Genomic DNA, 17,801 nt, shown 5'->3' with positions numbered 1-17,801 from the left:
TGTTTATGCGCCTGCCGCCCTTGCTGTGTCTAGAGTTTTGTGCCCGCTGCCTTCTGCTTACGCCTCCCCAGGTGCCCGAGGGTCTGTGTGCCAGCTCGCCAACGCTCACCAGCCCCATCGAGTACCCGTCTCCTGTCAACTCCTTGCACACCCCGCCGCTCAACAGGCACAACGTCTTCAAGCGCCACAGCATGAGGGTAAGACGGGGCTGGTGGGAAGCCTGGTGCCCGTTCTGCACTTGTAAGAACCGAGCCATTTCGTGTGGAAGCACTGTGGAACTCCGTGCCTCTTGATTTCAGGCAGGCGCTTTCAACTGCCCTCTTTTCGGGACTGCTAGAACCATTCTTGTTCAGACAAGCCTGTCCAGACACTTAGAAACCTAGTGTGAGATTTAACCTGGGTAGAATCTGCACAAATATTTTTTAAAACCGTGAAAATGTTTTATTTTAAAACGTTTTGAAAAATAGATTGAATTTTGCATAGCTCACTGTCGCCACCTAGCACGGCATTTGCATATTGCACTCTACAACACATTTAAAACATTTTATTTGCAGCTGTGTAGCTGAGTCCCTGGTTTTGGTTATTTTAGCTTTTTGGAATTTTTTTAACGATTGCTGATTCATTTTTGGCATCGAGAACATTTTGTTGTTTTGTCTTTTTTGCTTTGAGGTTTCTTTGAGCTATCAAGCCGTGTATAAATTTTATAAAATAAATTCAAAAATGAAACCTCAAGGATAAGAGGGGATAGGAAGGCTAGGAGGAAGTGTGTGAAAGGGAGAGAGAGAGAGAGAGAGAGAGAGAGAGAGAGAGAGAGACCCCAAGACCCCTCTGGTCCAGCCCTCTCTTTTCCCAGCATGGCCATCCACACAACCAGCTATCATGGATGCTTTAGCGAAGATTCCCCGCCTTGCAGGGGGCTGGACTAGATGACCCCTGGGGTCCCCTTTCAACTCCATGATTCTACAAATCTCAGCATCTGGGAAGCCCATAAGCAGGACAAAAGGCAGCAGCCATCTCCCTGTTTGTGATTCCTAGCAGCTGGTGTTCGGAGGGGAAGGAAAGCAGCTCAGCCACAGGACACCTGCTTTGCATGTAGAACGTCCCAGTGGTTCAGTTCCCAGTGGCAGCTGCTGGTAGGGCTGGGATGAGACTGCTGCTGCCAATCAGTGTGGACCGTGCTGAGTTATATGGGCCCAAGTTCTCACTTGGTTTAAGGCAGATTCCTATGTTGTATACCACCCCCAAGACAAATCTTGGAGGGGCTATAAAGGATAATAATAATAATAATTTATTATTTGTACCCCACCTATCTGGCTGGGTTTCCCCAGCCACTCTGGGTGGCTTCCAACAAAGATTAAAAATACATTAAAATGTCACACATTAAAAACTTCCCTGAACAGGGCTGCCTTCAGATGTCTTCTAAATGTTAGGTAGTTGTTTATCTCCTTGACATCTGATGGGAGGGCGTTCCACAGGGCGGGTCCCACCACCGAGAAGGCCCTCTGCCTGGTTCCTTGTAACCTGGCTTCGTGCAGCGCAGGAACCACTAGAAGGCCCTTAGCACTGGATCTCAGTGTCCGGGCTGAATGATGGGGGTGGAGACGCTCCTTCGGGTATACTGGGCCGAGGCCGTATACCTCAGACAGAAGGAGAGCATTCCCCCGTCCCCCTAATTCATTTGACCCCCACCCTACAAAATGAGCTGTTCCACATTTCTCTCTCTGAATTCTCAGTAGGGAAATGGGGGGGGGGGGGGACAGGACATGCGTTTCCAAAGCTTTTGATTTTGGGGGTGGTTGAATGCGTACCGCGCTGAACAATGATTTCACACCATTCATGAAAAGGCTTTGGATTTCCCAGGTGACGCGCAGTCCAGCAGGTGCTTGGACTAGGCCTCGCCATGTCTGTGTTGTGTTCGCCCCACACATCCCCTTGGTAGCTCTGAGGGGCTGGGGTCCTGAGCGCACCCTCTCAGTCACGTGACAAGCAACACACAGGTAGAGGCACCCTTCTAGCGATACAGTGGACCAAGCCTTAACGGGGCTGAAATAGATCGCACAAAGAACTGGGCCTGTGCCCCCAATGAGAGCTCTGAAGCAGGCCACCATTCAACCGGTGCAGCCACACTCCTTGCTGCAGTGTGAGAGGAGGCACTGCAACTGTTGGAAGGGCACAACCTTGTCGCATAGCCTTTGTCGTTTGTCCTGCCGCCTTCGCCGCTTACGCAAATGCTTTCCCCGATTCGCTAATATCGCCCCCCGACTGCCACTCACCCCGTTGCTCCTAGCTCTCCTCCGCCCAGTCCAGATGTCATATTTGTTCTGCAAAGTTCCAGAAGGCTCAGTGGCTCCATTAACCCGGGACTGCTTCCATGGGAGGTGAGGAGAAAAGAGGAGCAAACGCTGTCCTGTGGTTCTGTGAACCCACTTTCTAGCTGAAACTCCCCAGTAGCTCTGTAAGGACATTTCTGGAGAACTTTCGAGAGGAGGTGCAGAAACCCGGTGCACAACAGTTAGCAGGAAACACCCTATGGGCAAAGCCACTTTGGAGCAGAAATAGTGAGAGAACGTGCTGCTGTGTGCAATTTCAAATCTCTTCGTCTCTGGGGAAGAGATTCCAGCAGTAAAAGAAATGTGAAGCTGCACCCTTAGAGATGAACACGGTTCTTCTGTGAATGGAGGGCTCATCCAAACTTGGCCCTAACCATATTTCAATCGTAAAAAGGTAAAGGGACCCCTGACCATTAGGTCCAGTCGTGGCTGACTCTGGGGTTCCAGCGCTCATCTCGCTTTATTGGCCGAGGGAGCCGGCGTACAGCTTCCAGGTCATGTGGCCAGCATGACTAAGCCGCATCTGGCGAACCAGAGCAGTGCACGGAAATGCCATTTACCTTCCTGCTGGAGTGGTACCTATTGATCTACTTGCACTTTGACGTGCTTTCAAACTGCTAGGTTGGCAGGAGCAGGGACTGAGCAATGGGAGCTCACCCCGTCGCAGGGATTTGAACTGCCGACCTTCTGATTGGCAAGCCCTAAGCTCTGTCGTTTAACCCACAGCGCCACCCGTGTGCACCCATTATTTCCCCCCAGGTTTAAGAGCTTCCGCTCGCTGTTTTCCGCAGGTGTGCCTTGTGAAATTCCAGTCCTGTGTCCCGGATTGAAACACAGTTAGACAAAATTCTTCTTCAGATCTTCCACGCATCTGAGAAGATCAAACTTAGCTGGGAATATCAGGTTTTTGCAAGGCACAGTTGCTCCACAATTCTATGATTAATCCCTGGGACTCGCGAGAAATTGGGGGTGAACCTGGGAGTTGCTGGCACAAGAGAAGCGAGGCTTCTGGGAGTTGCTGGCACAAGAGAAGCGAGGCTTCTGGGAGTTGCTGGCACAAGAGAAGCGAGGCTTCTGAGAGTTGCTGGCACCAGAGAAGCGAGGCTTCTGGTCGCTCACTGTTCTTCTTCCCATGCTTTTGCCTGCAAAGGAGGAGGACTTCCTCCGGCCCAGCAGCCGAGAAGAAGCCCAGAAGCTCTGGGAGATGGAACGGGCCAAGATGAGGCAGATCCTGGACAAGCAGCACAAGCAGATGGCGGAGGACTACCAATGGTTGCGGCAGGAGGAGAAGGCCCTGGTGAGTCCACCTAAGCGGCGATAGGGGCAGCCACAGGGATGGCCACTGGCAAACCTGAGATCCGTTTCCTTCTAGCCTGCCCAAAGCAGGCGAAGCCCCCTCTTTCTTTAACAATTTATATTGTATTCTCGGTTTCTTCCCCTGCCAGACGTATCTTGAAATTCCTTTTTGCCATTCTTTAAAAATTGCTGCCCCCTTGATTATAGGAATTGATTGAAACAAAAATAAGATCTTTGGTAGCACATTCATTTTTATAGTTGAAATCCTTCCCCAAAATGATAATTTCATTCTTCCCCATATTTCATTCTTCCCCATATTTCCATGTCTCTCTTAATTCCATTCCACAGTTATTTTGAAATAAATCTATATTTATAGATTTATATTTACATATAATCTATATATATATATATATATATATAAAATCTATATTTATAGATTTATAAATCTATAAATCATTGTGGTTAACCAGATTCCTAAATACTTAACTTTTTTAACTTTTCTAACTACTTCTATACCAATTTCCTGCTGCAACATATCAACCAAGTCTTGTTCCATATTTTTAACTAATATTTTAGTCTTGCTTTTGTTTAATTTAAAACCTGCTACTTGTCCAAATTGTTCTATTTCTTTAATAACTTCTTTGGCATTATTTAATGGTTCTTCTATAGTTAGTACCAAGAAGAATTGATTTCAGACACATGGAGAGGAGCTCAACGTAGTACTAAGCAGATGGTTCTCCTGATAGAATCCTCTGCCCTCTCCTCTCCATGGGATTCTCCTGACAGCCCCAAAACCAATTGTGGGGTGGGGGACAGGAGGGGCCTATTGCAGACTTCCTTGCATGGGCTTACACTGGGGGGACCCGAAATTGCACCCAGCCCATGGATTCGGGAGTTGCCAAATAGTGGGGAAGATTAACTTACCAGAGGAAGCTTTTTCGCCTCCTGATCAGGGATGGGGAACAGATTTGGTTCTGTTCGCATTTTAACGCAAATCCGCCCGGTTTGCACCTTCCCGAAACAGCAGCACGTGAGCTCGGATGCAAGTATCCTCTGGAATTTACGTTTCTCCGAATTTTGCAGTGAAATTATCCAGACGCAGAGTGTGTAAAAATGCATACGTTACAGGGACACGTGCCTTAAAAATGCACGCGTTCATGAAAATAAACGTGCAGTGTGTTAGGGAAAACTGCTAGCCAAAATGTATTGGTGAAGAGAAACATGTACTAAAAAATTATTACAGATAGGTAGCCGTGTTGGTCTGCCATAGTCAAAACAAAAAAAATTCCTTCCAGTAGCAACTTAAAGACCAACTAAGTCAGTTCTTGGTATGAGCTTTCGTGTGCATGCACACGAAAGCTCATACCAAGAACTGACTTAGTTGGTCTTTAAGGTGCTACTGGAAGGAATTTTTTTGTTTTTTAAAAAATATTGTTTTGTTTATTTGTTGAATTTGTATATCGCCCATCATCCTCAGATCTCAGGGTGGTTCGCAACATAAAAAATGCAAGATTAAAAACATGAAATGCATAATAAGAACAAGGAGAAACAACCAGAAACCAATGACACACACAACCCAAATTATCAAGGTTTAATGGGGGGGGGGGAGAGAGAGAGAGAGAGAGAGAGAGAGAGAGAGAGAGAGAGAGAATTTGCCAAAAATTAGGCAAACTGAATTTAAGGCGGGGGAAAAGAGAAGCTGGAAGTAATAAAAAAAAGCCTGGGAAACTACCGTATTTTTCGCTCTATGAGACGCACCAGGCCACAAGACGCACCTAGTTTTTGGAGGAGGAAAACAAGAAAAAAAATATTCTGAATCTCAGAAGCCAGAACAGCAAGAGGGATCGCTGCGCAGTGAAAGCAGCAATCCCTCTTGCTGTTCTGGCTTCTGGGATAGCTGTGCAGCCTGCATTTGCTCCATAAGACGCACACATATTTCCCCTTACTTTTTAGGAGGGAAAAAGTGAGTCTTATAGAGCGAAAAATACGTTAACCTACCAGAGGAACATGAACATGAAATACATAATAAGAACAAGAAGAAACAACCAGAAACCAATGAGACACACACCCCTGATTGTCAAGGTTTAATGGGGACCTTAATAAAAAGAGAGAGAGCGTGCCAAAAATTAGACAAACTGAACTTAAGGTGGGGAAAAGGAGAAGCTGGAAGAAATAAAAAAAGCCTGGGAGACTAATTCATTCCTGCTTGTGTTGCCAACTGAGGAGGTTTGTTAAGAAGAACTGAAGAACTGTGGCCCTAGAAAACAAGGTACTAGTAGTAATAGAGTACAGTGGTATCCCTGGTTACGTACTTAATTTGTTCCGGAGGTGCGTTCTTAACCTGAAACTGTTTCTTAACCTGAAGGTCCACTTTAGCTAATGGGGCCTCTTGCTGCTGCCGTGCCGCCATTGTGTGATTTCTGTTCTCATCCTGAAGCAAAGTTCTCAACCCGAGGTACTATTTCTGGGTTAGCGGAGTCTGTAACCTGAAGCGTCTGTAACCCGAGGTACCACTGTACAGTGGACACTCTGGTTGCGAACGTGATCCGTGCGGGATGCACGTTCGCAACCCGCAGTGTTCGCAACATCTGGGTTGTGATTCGGTGTTTATGCGCAAAGCTCGATTTAGCGCTTCTGCACATGCACGTCCGCCGAAACCCGCAAGTAACCCGTTCCAGTACTTCCAGGTTTCAGCGGTCCACAACCCAAAAAAACGCAACCTGAAGTGTCTGTACCCCGAGGTATGACTGTATTAAGTCCCTGTCTGGACACCCCCTCCGAATCATTCATTGCAACTGATGATGTTTGCTGCTTTCTTCCGCCACAGGACCCCATGGCGTCTGTGAACAGCCACACCTACCCCCCAGTAAGTCCATAGGCCACAACTCTCCAGCTGCCATCACTCTCCTAACTTTCCTAACTTCTCCTGGCAAAAAAATGATAAAGTGAGGGGGAAATAATTACAGCCACATCACTTGAACAGACACCCTCTGCAGGGGCTTCGGGGCTGCCCTCTTCCCCATGGGCCTCTGACTCTAAGTCTTGGCGCTCCAACAGGGCTCTGTTGCTCTTCTGAACTTCCTTCCTGCCTCTCTGAGCTTCTGGGATCCTTGGCCTTCTGCTTCCCTCGCCTTGCCTCTTTTTCCCAGGGCTACACTCCCTCCTGAGGGCTGCAGGTCGGAAGCAAAAATGGGCGGAGCCACAAATGCAATTTTTTTCCTAAAGTGGGCTGGTTTCTACACACCTACCGCTCTCTCTTCCACCGCAAGGGGTAGAGTTCAAGGACAAAGTCCAGCCAGGCAAAAACACTGAGGGAGGGTGTGAAGTGGGGATAGTGAGGGGAGTGGCCTTGGGAGGGTGGGCAAGAGCCAGACAGGGAGAAGAAGATGAAGATGAAGATGAAGATGAAGATGAAGAAGAAGAAGAAGAGGAAGAAGAAATAATAATAATTTATTTATACCTCGCCCATCCAGTTGGGTTTTCCCAGCCACTCTGGGCAGCTTCCAACAAAAGATTAAAAATACAATAAAACAGTATTTGGCCCCCACCCCTGAGAGACACCAAAATTGCTTCTTCCCATATAAAAGGCAGCTCTCAACAATGGTTTCGGAGCATGATCTCTGATCTCTCTGCTTCTGCTTCTCAATTTCAGCTAATTTCTCTCCTTTCTAGATTAAACGCATGCTTACTAAAGTGTCAGCCCCACTGAGCACTGCAGGCTTTACTTCTGAGATAACGTGCATTGGATTTATGCTGCATACGTCAAAACCATGTGACTCAATGCCCCTTTTCTTTTCAGAAACTCCCCGAGAAGGAGGCAGGATACAGTGAGTAGCTACCTCAATTTGCCCTTCCGTAGTTCAGCCGCGCGAGGTGTCGTTCTCTGCTCATGATTCCAGGCGTTTCACGTTGGAGAGAACTTGAGTTCCCCGTCAGTGTGGTCGAGGAAGCTTAACCACCTTCCCTGCACCTAGTGCAGCGTGTCTTGCTATACAATAAAATTGTAAGGCTGTCGTCACGTCGCGCTGCTCCCACCACCCTCAGGCACCCCTTCCAATGGCAGCGCGAGTCTTACTATAGAATAAAATTGTAAGGCTGTCGTCACATCGCGCTGCTCCCACCACCCTCAGGCACCCATTCCAACCGCAGTGCAAGTCTTACTATAGAATAAAATTGTAAGACTGTCGCCACGTCGCACTGCTCCCACCACCCTCAGGCACCCCTTCCAACCGCAGCGCAGTAGCAGAACAGCAGGCCCCTGAGCAAGGCAAGCTGCTGAGGAGGGGGGCGTTGAAAGGGGGCGTTATTTCAGAGTGCTATGTGAACCACCGCTTTCCAACGCACCCCTGCCATAAACATGGAGACAGCGCAGGCTTAAGAAGGGGCATTGTTCAAAGATGGGTTGGAGGGGCTTCATAGTGCGATTTGAGGGTGAGCTATGGAGGGAGAGGCAGGAAGTGGGTGGGGTGTAAAAGGAGGGGGTTGGTCAAGTGCAAATGGAGGGGGTTTGCCAGGGGTGGAGGAAGGACTGTGGCAAAGGGTAGAGGGGTCAGCCGGGTTGGTGAGTGGAGTGGGCAGAGGATGGGTGAAAGATACTTGGAGTCAAGAGTGGATTTCCTGCTCTTTATTCAGCTCATAGTGGTGAGAAGGAATGGAAGTTCCCCCAGAATGTCTGCTTTATATACATTATTTACACAATGGGCCCCACATGTTTGGCTAATTCCGGGATTCTCCTGTAGGCCAATCAGGTTGCGGATTCACTTCCACCCGGAGCTCGATTGGGTGGCACCTGTGGACCAATCAGACTGCTGCATTCTGGGTCCTATTTTTCTAGGACCAATCAGACTGCTGCATTCTGGATCCTATTGTTCTAGGACCAATCAGACTGCTGCATTCTGGATCCTATTGTTCTAGGACCAATCAGACTGCTGCATTTTGGATCCTATTCAACTCAGTACATAACAATGGGGAACCTCTGTGGCCCCACCCCACCCAGATGTTGCAGTCCAATCCCTGCATTGGTTGACAGCTGTTCTAGCCATGTTGTGTCATCATCAGCAACAACAATAATAACAAACTGTTGTGTTTCCTTTTTATTGATGGCTTAGCTGAGTTCACAGGACCACCCAGGAAGCCGCCCAGACTTGGACCTCAGGTGTGTGGTTGGCCCTCGCCTTTTGCCATCCTGTTACTCTCTCCGTTTTGAGCCAATCTCTGTGCCAGTTCAGGCCAAGGATCACCCCAAAACTGTATCATTCAATTGATTTGGGGTGGGGTGGGGGATGGAATACAGGCCTCCGATTGGGGAGGTGTAGAGCTATCCTGAACAGCGGAACTCCTTGCAGAAGGAAGAATATGCTGCAACATTTTGTCAGAGGTCCTAGTTGTATTATTTTAGGGTTTGTCTGAGCTGGAAGGCAAGGAAGAAATATCCAGTGTTAGTCATATTCAGAGTTGACCCATTAAAAGCAATGTTACTTAAATCCACTGATTTCAGCATGGGGTCTGCTCTTATAATAATAATACATAAATGCATAAAATTTTCATTTAGGAAAAATGTGTGCTTCAGCTATCAGAAACTTGGGGGGCACTTCCCCAAACAAACCCCTGCCCCCCTTTGATTTATTTGCTTGCTTATTGCATTTCTATCCCGTGTTTCCTCCAAGGAGCTCAAAGTGTCATATACTGTTCTCCCCCACCCCCAACTTTATTTAAACCACCCCCCCACACACACACAACAGCCCTGTTAGGCCAAGAGAGTGTGACTAGCCCAAGGCCAGTGAGTTTTGTGGCTGAGCAAGGCTTCGAACCCTGGTCTCCCACGTCCAACACTAACCACTGCGCCACATTGCCTTTCCAGTTCTCTCTTCAGCCAACCCCCACGGCCAACCTGGACCGGACGGATGACGCTGTGTACGGTGATGTCATGGACCTGGTGAAGGCTGTCCTGAAGCTGAAGAACGAGGTCAGCAATCACCCGCCAGAACGCTACATCCTGGTTGTGAAGGTATTTATTTCTGTTTTCATTCCTTTGCACCGCCTTGATGCAAACAGGTTGAGCAGAGGCAGGGTGGAAGAAGAGCCGCCAGGAGTCTCTGATCGTGTTTTTATTTTGCCTCTTTGCAGGATGTGGGCCTCTCCCTTCGGAAGCTCATCGGGAGCGTGGATGAAGTCCTCCCGGCTCTGCCTGCCTCTTCACGCACTGAGGTGGGTCCTCTTTTGGGCAAGCGGGCACAGTGGCGTAGCGTGGGGGGTGCAGGGGGGGCCGGCCGCACCGGGCGCAACATCTGGGGGGGGCTCGCCGCCTCCGGAGTCGCCGAAGAGCCTCGGGCGCAGGCTGTAACAGAGCCCCATGTCTCGCAAAAGCGACGAGCTGTGCGCGCATCCGGGCTGAAGGCGTCCAGCAGGCAGCGGCTCTCAGCACTCGCTGCAGTCCCCGTGCGTCAGGGCCGCGGAGGGCGCGCCAGGCAGCCCCTCCTCACAGCCCCGCCGCCACCACTGCTGCAGCTGCTGGGCCATGTTGCATTTTCCTCGCCTCTCTGCCCTCCTCATCCTCCTCCGGGCAAGCGGCATCGTTTGGGCGGCAGCACCAGCGGCAACTCGCCTCAGATCACCTGACACGGACCCGCCGCCGCCGCCGCCGTGGCTACCTTACCGTAAATACCTCAGCCCAGGCAGCAGCAAGAAGAAGCTGGCAGCGGCGGCAGGTTAGGGGCGCAAATTACTTGCCTTGCCTCGGGTGCTGATAACCTACGCTATGCCGCTGAGCGGGCGACCTAAGGAGATTTCAGAAGGGGAGTGGCTCTCTGTCCCCTTCCATTGTCTTGTGCTCCACTGTGTCAGGTGTGGAGAGTCCTCTCCTCTCTGGTAACTTCACAGATAAGAATTAACAAGCAGTTGATAGATTTATAGTCCTTTTTGTCAGTATGTCTTTCAACCGATGTCAGCGACTGGGCTCAAGAACTGGTTCTGCCCCGACTGGGCTAGGCGACTGGAGCACTTTCAGAGACCTTCCAATCTTGGAAAACAGATATCAGTGCCCTGGACTCACAACTGTGCGTTGTGAGTGTTGGTTTCTGCTTCCTTCACTGAGCAGCGAAGTGCTTGTCACAAGACAATGTTTACATTCAACAGTCAAGTGCTGTTGGGTTTTCTCACGGGAAAGGAGACTGGATGTGACGTACACTGGTTTCCTGTTTTTCACTGTTCTTTGCAGTTCAGTGTGATTTTTTCTCTCCGTGCTTTAGAGGAGAGAGGATGCCTTTCTCTGCTCCGGCAGAGGGAAAATGTTTTTCTGTAAATTACCAGCTTTGAAGTGTAAATAAAGTAATATAGAGCATGTTGGCACGTACTTTTCATCATTCCGCTGTGCACTGGACACTGCTTATCCCCAACATTTGGTTCCGGGCCCAGAAAAACGCAGTGTTTTGAGAATGGACTCCAGAAGTCGGGCTCCTGGCAAAGGAACAAAGGAGCAAAGAATTGGAGTGCCGGCAAAGGATCGGAATGCAGAGGGCTGGATCGGACGATATCTCTGCGCGTCAAGATGATTTGATGAGGTATGTGCTACAGCTCCGGGCAGCCTGCCAGCTTCTAATTAATGGCTTTATGGCTGGACTTTGAACTTTTATAGCCGGTTTTGCCGTGGCACAGGCAAAAGGCTAGAAGGATAAATTTTTCCTATGCTGGGGGAAATCGAAAGTAAAGCAGCTGCAGCAGTGTCGCAGCATGAATTTAAGACAGCAGAGAGAACTTTCACTTTTGAACTTGCCTTTGGAATGCGGTTTGAAGCAGCTGCAGATAAGCAAAGCAGTTAAGCAGAAAGGCACAGGTTCACAAAGCAGAGGCTGTTTTTGAATTTGCTTTTGGATTGAAGCAGCTGTACACAGACGCAGCATGTATAAAGCAGCCTGATTTAAAGCAGCAAAGATGACGCTAAAGGCTAATGCCAAAGTCATGATGGCCCTTCAGGATGCTTGTGGGATTCCTAAGCTCAATAGGAAGAACTATGCGGACTGGGTTCTCTATGCAGAGGCTATTCTGCGGAAAGAGGGTCTGTTTAAAGTTATTACAGAGACCCCCCCAGCTCCAGTTACAGATGAATGGAAAGCTATGGATTCCAAGGCAAGGGGAACTCTTACGTTGATAGTATCCCCAGAAGAGCTCTGTCTGTTGCGTGATAAGACCTCGGCCAGAGAAATTTGGGACGCTTTGAGAGAGGCTCACTTGAGGACAGAAGCTGGGTCCACAATGTTTTACTTTAACAAGCTGCATAATATGGCTCTTGCTGAAGGTGGAGATGTGCGTATACATCTGATGGAGATGCAGAATCTGAGACATGAGCTGCAACAGAGAGGACTCAACTTTCCAGAGGAAGTGTATTCCTTTATGATACTACAATCTTTGGGTTCAGGTTGGGAGTCTGTTGCGACTCAGATTGCTGTACAGCCAACTGCTCAGCTAACAGTGGACTATGTTACTGCCATGATTCAGAATGAAGCAGACCGCCAGGGTGATAGCTGCATGGGCAAGGGGGAGACTTCACAGACGTCATCCCAGAGTGCAGTGGAACCACCAGATGGCGCCAAAGCTTTGAAGGCAGTGAAATGCTACACGTGTGGACGTCTAGGCCATATGAAGAGGGAATGCAGATATCCCAGGGCCAAGACAGAGCAGCGCAGCGAAAGCTCATCGCGTGGAAAAGGCCGAGGCAAAGGCAAAGGTCCGGTGTCCAGGACAACGCAGCACAAGGCAATGGTCTCACGCTTCACTCCAAAGGTTGCAGAGGTCCAGAAGACGTCTAGATCTTTCTTCGTTGTTGATTCGGCTGCAACGCATCACATGTGCAACGATAAGCGACTGTTCGTGTCTTTTACACCGCAGGAAGGTGCGATTCACCAGGCGGATGACCACACAATCCCCAGTAAAGGCTACGGAACTGTTGTTCTTCACAGTTTGGACTTATCGATACAGGATGTGCTTTATGTGCCAGATGCCAAGCATAATCTGCTCAGCGTTGGACAGCTGAATGAGCGGAAAATTGACGTTTCCTTTAAGAACAAAAGGTGCATCATCACAAAGAAAAATGATTATGTATTGCATGCTGAATATGTTGATCGTTTGTATGTTTTGTATTTTGATGATGTTGTGCAGGATGACACTTGTTGCATTGCAGGTTCTAACAAAAGTTTGCATGCAGAATGTATTCACGATTTTCATCGAAAATTTGGTCATTTGCATTTTGAGGCAGTGTCTAAAATGCCTGCCTTGGTTGAAGGTATGACTATTAAACCCTGCAGGTACCACATGAAGTGCAAGGCATGCGCGGCAAACAAGGTAAAAATGGCTGCGAAAGGTAAGGTGTCTAGTAGGCAAGCTACAGAACCATACCAGGTTGTTCATGCTGATTTGGTTGGACCACTAGCGCCCTCTTTGGGTGGAAACAGGTACTTCATGGTTTTCATTGATGCATTTTCCAGGTATATTTATGTGTACAATCTCAAGCAGAAATCAGAGGCTTTTCCTAGGTTCAAGGAATTCTGTGCTTGGTTGGGAAATGTGCATGGTAAGAAGGTAAAGACTCTTTTCAGTGATCGCGGGGGAGAATTCACTTCTCAACAGTTTGAAGCTTTTCTGACTGAGAAAGGAATTCAACACGATTTGTCTAGTCCTCGCTCGCCATGGCAGAATGGACTTGCGGAACGAGCAAATCAGACATTGCTTCAAGGGTTAAAAACCTTGCTGCATGATGCCAATCTTCCAGAGAGTTATTGGGCCGAAGCTCTCTCATGTTTCACTTACAGTTATAATCGCAGGTTATCTTCAGCGATTGGTTGTACCCCCTATGAGAAGATGTTTGGCAAGAAGCCATACATCAAACACATGAAAATTTTTGGTTCTGACATGTGGGTTCACTCACCACAAAACTCCAAGTTAGACAAGCGTGGATTGCATGGTATCTTTCTAGGTTATCAGAAAGGGTCTTACAGAATAATGATGACTGACTCTAAGGAAATTAAGCTCACAAGAAGTGTTGAGTACAATGCCAAGTGGGGGGAAAATGTGGGAATTTTCCAATGTTATCCTGATGACAGTGATGAAACTGAGGATAGTCAAAAGCAACCGCAACAACCCACACCCACTGATGAAGGTTCTGATTCTGAGTCTGAAACTGAATTGGGTGATTCAGAGGATTTCAAGAGTGCGAAAGCCTCTATGCGACCCTCTGAAAGCTCTGATCAAGAATTAGAGGAACCATTGTTCACAATAGGTCACTTTTCTCCTAAGAAGGAAGAGGAGAGTATTGAAGACTTAAGGCTAATTCGTAGGTCACAGAGAGCGACAAAAGGCAGACCTCCAAAGAGATTTGCTGATGAGTTTGCTAAGATAGCAGTAACAGCTGTTAAAAGCACCAAGAAGGTGTTTGAACCTTCAAGTTTCCAAGAAATCCAGGATTTGGATTCAAAGGAAGCTGAGCCATGGTTAAATGCCATGAAGGCTGAGCTTGATTCCTTGGAAAGGAACAAAACATGGGACCTTGTTCCAGTAGTTCCAGGAATGAAACTGCTTGGAAGCAAATGGGTCTTCAAAGCGAAGACAGATCAAAATGGCAAGATAGTCAGACACAAAGCCAGATTGGTAGCCAGAGGTTTTGCACAGGTACCAGGTGAAGACTATCACGAGACCTACTCACCCACAGTGAGGTATGAGAGCATTAGGCTTATGCTCAAGCTAGCTGCAGAAGAGAATCTACACATTAGTCACCATGATGTGAATACAGCTTTTCTGTACGGATCTCTAGATGAATCACTTTATATGCTTCCACCTGATGGCGTACAGGTAAAACAGGGATTTGTTTGTGCTCTGAAGAAGTCCCTTTATGGTCTCAAACAAAGTGCACGGTGTTGGCACACAAAACTCACTGAAGTATTGTTTTCTCTAGGTTTTAAGCAAGGGAAAGCTGATCCATGTGTATTTGTCAAAGAGGAGGGGCAAAAGAAACTGTATTGTTTGTTTTATGTTGATGATCTTTTATTCTTTTGGAAGGATGTCACAATGTACAATAATGCCCTAGCTCAACTGAAAGAGCACTTTGACATGAAAGATCTTGGTGAGGTAAACAACTACCTATCTCTGGAAATAGAGAGAGATCAAGATGGTAACATTCTAGTACACCAGTCACGTAAAATTGCTGATGTGTTAAGCAAACTAAACCTGATGGATGCTAACCCTGTAGACACACCGATGACAACAGGTTATCAGGTAGATGACACTGGAGAAGCATTTTCTGACACTACACTGTACAGAAGTGTGCTAGGCAAGCTAAACTTCATTGCCAGATGTTCAAGACCTGACATTGCTGTTAGCTGTAATTTGCTAAGCAGACAAGTCAACAATCCTACTGTTAAGGATTGGAAAGCTCTGAAACGCATAGCGCGGTATTTGAAAGGCACTATGCATTACAGACTGAGATTTAACAATCAGAAGTCTGGTGGTCTTGAGATATTTGCAGATGCAAGTTTTGGAAGTGACACTACAGACAGGAAAAGTACGTCTGGAGTTTGCTATAAGTACAATCAGGGTCTATTTGATTGGTCATGCAAGAAGCAAACAACAGTTAGCTTAAGTACTTGTGAAGCTGAACTGAATGCACTGTCTTATTCACTTAAGGATTGTGAATGGTTGTTACAATTGTGCAAAGACATGAAAATTCCTGTCAAATGTCCAATCCAGATTTACCAGGACAACAAAGCATGTTTGGCTTTGCTGAATTCTGAAGGTTGTAAGCAAAGCACGAAGCACTTGCAATTGAAGTTGCAACATGCTAGGGAACGTATTCAGAAGGGACTCGTAACTGTGTCCTATATGCCAGGTAATGAAATTCCTGCTGATGTATTGTCCAAGATTGTATCAAGGGATCAACACTGTACCTATGTGCAGAAGTTGGGTTTGTGCTGATATTGTACGAACACGCTGCCCAGTGATGTTCACAGAAAGGGGGAGGATGTTGGTTTCTGCTTCCTTCACTGAGCAGCGAAGTGCTTGTCACAAGACAATGTTTACATTCAACAGTCAAGTGCTGTTGGGTTTTCTCACGGGAAAGGAGACTGGATGTGACGTACACTGGTTTCCTGTTTTTCACTGTTCTTTGCAGTTCAGTGTGATTTTTTCTCTCCGTGCTTTAGAGGAGAGAGGATGCCTTTCTCTGCTCCGGCAGAGGGAAAATGTTTTTCTGTAAATTACCAGCTTTGAAGTGTAAATAAAGTAATATAGAGCATGTTGGCACGTACTTTTCATCATTCCGCTGTGCACTGGACACTGCTTATGCCCAACAGTGAGCACCAGACTCAGCAGAGTATAAACAACACGGACGCTAGCTGTGAAGCATAACTCCTTTTATTTCTAACAGCTACTATAAACTAAAACTACTGGCTTGCATGAGTGTTGCAGCTCCCACTCAGCCATCTGATCACTACATACCATATTTTTCACTCTATAAGATGCACTTTTTCCCTCCTTAGAAGTAAGGGGAAATGTGTGTTTGCGTCTTATGGAGCGAATGCAGGCTGCGCTGCTATCCCAGAAGCCAGAACAGCAAGAGGGATCGCTGCGCAGTGACGGGCTTCCCTTCTCCCTCCTCGGGAAAAAGACTACAAGTGCCGCACACACACTCCACGCGGCTCCTGAAAGGGAGCACTGAGCAGAGCCTGGGATGCATACAGACTCTGCTTAGCACTCCCTTTAAAGAATTTTTTTCCCCTTGCATTCCCCCTCTAAAAACTAGGTGTGTCTTATGGTCAGGTGTGTCTTATGGAGCGAAAAATACGGTAGATAACACAGGCAGGAGTCAGGCAGGAGCGGAAGAAGCAAAGAGCAGCTTCCTCCCCCTCCTTTCTCAAAACATCATATCAGGAGATTCTCGCAATGGGAGGGGGTGAAAATATCAACACTTTGATTACAGTGTCATGTTGCAAGCACAAATACACAGCTCTCCGCAAGGAGGGCAGGTGGCTGCTCTAAACCCTCCTTCCGACTTCCGCAGCGTTTTAGGCACCAACGGAAGTTCCTCCCTCCCTCTGACTCCTTTGCTCTCTGATACGTTCGGACCTCCGAGTCCGTGGTGAGGGGGGGTCCCCCAAACTCTCAAGTGACGTCTCAACTAGCTGCCCCTCCCTTCTGGTTCTCTTATCATTATCTCGTAACTGGATAACTCCTCCCTAAGCTGTTCAGCTTCTGTCTCTCTCTTTATGCTTCTGAACACGCTGTGGACAAGGCGCGGGTGACTCTTCCCCCTGGTCTGTCATAGAGTTTATTCCCCAGTCCTCGTCTTCAGACCATTCCCTTGTCAGGAGCTCAGCCTACACTCAAGTAGGACCCCGGAAGAGACACATGCCCAACTGGCATGTTCTCTCCCTCCTGGTCGATCGTTCGGGAGCTTCAGAAGCTTTCTTCAGCCCAAACATCACAGTGACCGATGCCAACCAACACCGGCACACTTAGGGATCCGCAGAGTTTGCGCATCATGCGTGGCAGACCTCAGCAACTCAGCATTTTGGCTAAACTACTTTATTTACATATAAACACACAGGGAGCACTGCAACATGGCTCCCTCTCTCTCTAGCATCAGACAGCAAAGAGAAAAAGAACAAAGGACAATAGTCCCACGGTGAGTTTGGGGTTTGTTGTTGTTGTTGTTGTTTAGTCATTTAGTCGTGTCTGCCTCTTCGTGACCCCCTGGACCAGAGCACGCCAGGCACTCCTGTCTTCCACTGCCTCCCGCAGTTTAGTCAAACTCATGCTGGTAGCTTCGAGAACACTATCCAACCATCTCGTCCTCTGTCGTCCCCTTCTCCTTGTGCCCTCCATTTTTCCCAACATCAGGGTCTTTTCCAGGGAGTCTTCTCTTTTCATGAGGTGGCCAAAGTATTGGAGTCTCAGCTTCACGATCTGTCCTTCCAATGAGCACTCAGGGCTGATTTCCTTCAGAATGGAGAGGTTTGATCTTCTTGCAGTCCATGGGACTCTCAAGAGTCTCCTCCAGCACCAGAATTCAAAAGCATCCATTCTTCGGCGATCAGCCTTCTTTATGGTCCAGCTCTCAGTTCCATACATCACTACTGGGGAAACCATAGCTTTAACTATACGGACCTTTGTTGGCAAGGTGATGTCTCTGCT

General features: G+C 47.8%; 1 protein-coding gene and 1 long non-coding RNA gene across 9 annotated transcripts in view; one reads left to right on the top strand and one right to left on the bottom strand.

Annotated features, from left to right (window-relative positions):
- LOC310842150 overlaps positions 1-17,801 on the bottom strand; it is a 237,583-nt gene that overhangs the window by 40,304 nt on the left and 179,478 nt on the right. The window lies entirely within an intron of this gene.
- Positions 1-17,801, top strand: part of PTK2B (protein tyrosine kinase 2 beta) — a 127,477-nt gene that overhangs the window by 105,318 nt on the left and 4,358 nt on the right. For 2 of the 7 annotated variants that reach the window (XM_083733117.1, XM_083733121.1), the window contains exons 25-31: positions 72-197; positions 3,481-3,627; positions 6,454-6,492; positions 7,426-7,453; positions 8,735-8,781; positions 9,487-9,633; positions 9,753-9,833. In XM_083733117.1, the coding sequence (XP_083589243.1) occupies positions 72-197; positions 3,481-3,627; positions 6,454-6,492; positions 7,426-7,453; positions 8,735-8,781; positions 9,487-9,633; positions 9,753-9,833 (615 nt within the window). Of the gene's footprint in view, positions 1-71; positions 198-3,480; positions 3,628-6,453; positions 6,493-7,425; positions 7,454-8,725; positions 8,782-9,486; positions 9,634-9,752; positions 9,834-17,801 lie in introns of all 7 variants that reach the window. The other 5 variants (XM_083733116.1, XM_083733120.1, XM_083733119.1 and 2 more) reach the window with 3 other exon arrangements.

This window comes from Podarcis gaigeae (genome assembly GCF_964106915.1).
Source record: "Podarcis gaigeae genome assembly, chromosome: 3".
Taxonomy (NCBI): Eukaryota; Metazoa; Chordata; class Lepidosauria; order Squamata; family Lacertidae; genus Podarcis; species Podarcis gaigeae.
The sequence above is the reverse complement of the archived record's forward strand: the minus strand, read 5'-3'. Positions and strand labels throughout refer to the sequence as shown.